This window comes from Penaeus monodon, chromosome 23, assembly GCF_015228065.2.
Source record: "Penaeus monodon isolate SGIC_2016 chromosome 23, NSTDA_Pmon_1, whole genome shotgun sequence".
In the NCBI taxonomy this organism is placed as follows: Eukaryota; Metazoa; Arthropoda; class Malacostraca; order Decapoda; family Penaeidae; genus Penaeus; species Penaeus monodon.
In genome coordinates, this window is record NC_051408.1 from 30,711,809 (window position 1) to 30,713,758 (window position 1,950).

The following is a 1,950-nucleotide window of genomic DNA, read 5'->3' on the forward strand; positions in this document are numbered from 1 at the left end:
TTGATGATATTGAATTGGAAAAATATTATATCCATTTGATTACGAATAAACGTCGGCTACACTTCAAGAGTAACTAATGTTTACGATGTCGGAATTTGTTTAGTAACAACCTTCAACACTCTCCTCCTAAATACGAACTGGCAACAATATTTATATTTTATTATGGTTGCACTTTATTAGAAATACCAATCATGCAGTAACATCTAAATTAAATGCTGAAAAATGTTTAGTCTAAAAGCTAAGAATACATGTAGTTTTCTCTAATTATAGCGTATTTTTCCTACCTTGATTTTAATCTATATAATTTATTCATCATGCATGTTTAACAAAGGTTTTATATCATATTGATATGTAAATACTGATATTACACTATATTATGAGGATTCATAGAAACCTTCTTATGCATTTCCTGGATTTAGCCTCGTAGTATGCTCTTTAATATTTCAACATACTATGTATATTCGAAGGATAAATAAAGCTATTTGAATTAGATTTTGAATTTGACTGAAACCAAATCTGCACGTGATATAGTTACAATCTTATCCTGCGGTTTGTATTCCTTAGACAAATCCATGAGCAAGCCTAACAATTTGATTTCAGTTGAGATCTATAGATCATGCCTCGTAGTACTGTTAAACTTCAATCTTTGAAAGCATCGCAGTATCTTTGGTATATCTCCTTCGAAGGAGTTACGTATGAAATAAATTTGTAATTTTAATTATTAAAGAAAACAAAGCATACATGGATAGCAAATATAAAAATATATATATTTCTTCGAGTACTGAGCAATTTTAGTGTACATCATATCATAAAGATATCTTCATTCCCTTGCAACGTTTGGTGTTCATTATGGATGCTTGAAGCTTTCATTTATGATTATCGTAGCACATCGAATGCAAGATAGTGAAACTTAAATACAATTAAATCAGATATTTCTCTAACTATTACCTCTTAAAGAGAGAAAAAAACGTTTGTTTCTGACAGTTTGGTAAAGACAAGCGAATAGAGGCTATGGAAGAAGATTTCATGGTAAAACAACGTCTGAATTTTCTCGGAGGTTTATAGAAATTCCTTAATGAACATAATTATCAGTGTATTGTACACGGCTGTCCCTGCATTCATTTCGGTCTCCTTTCAGTTTTGGTTGTCATCATAGTCCCTCTTCTCATGAAATGTAATTTATGTTGGGAGGATTTTACACACTTCTGCCATGTTGAAGTAAGGTAGAGAAAATAGATAATAATTCCTGTGGATACTGGAATCCAGGAGAATTCAAACAACTTGAAAGCCCGTAACTTTATTTCAGATGAGCAATTATCCTCTTGCAATAAAAACAAAAAAATGGCCCATTCTCTACCCACTGGCAAATTCTTATCAAACTCCATCTCCGTGTCCCGTGGCATCACTCTCTATTCCATACTTATTTGACGAAATATACTGAAACTTTCTTATCAGTAATAAGCATAAACAGCAATTTCTAATAAATGTTCATCCATTCATTATGATAGCTTAGCAATTAGTCTTTATTCTTACTTTATCGAAATGTAACAGAAATGGGCGTAATCAAGCATCCCACAGCCTACGAATCAGAAAATGAAATGAAAGGTTGTTACTCTAACAGGACTGCGAAGCAGCAGTAAAATTCATTCGCAATAATATACAGATGGGGAGCAATAGAAAGATAGAATGTTTATATAAAAAAAATAATAATGGTAGTAAAAGAAATGAAGAAATAAGGGGACAAAACAGCAGGATGTTGAGGTAAAGAAGAGTCGATAAAGACCGCGAGAAAAGACTTGCTATATTGCTTTTTTTTAGGACGAACTGCAGAAACCTTATAGTCCAGAAATTAGGATGATATTGTATATCCGTTACTGTGGGACACACGAAGATGGGTAGGTCAGGGTGTAGAAGTGAGGGAAGCATTCCTCCCACTGTGTCCCCTGCACT

At 33.0% G+C, this 1,950-nt stretch overlaps 1 protein-coding gene across 1 annotated transcript in view; it reads right to left on the reverse strand.

Moving 5' to 3' along the window:
* Positions 1 to 1,281: 1,281 nt before the first annotated feature.
* The window catches only part of LOC119587923 (hemolymph clottable protein-like), a gene marked incomplete in the record, with an annotated part of 19,095 nt that continues 18,426 nt past the window's right edge, over positions 1,282 to 1,950 (reverse strand). Inside the window, 1 exon segment of the mRNA XM_037936634.1 lies at positions 1,282 to 1,950. Coding sequence (XP_037792562.1) covers positions 1,872 to 1,950 — 79 coding nt within the window.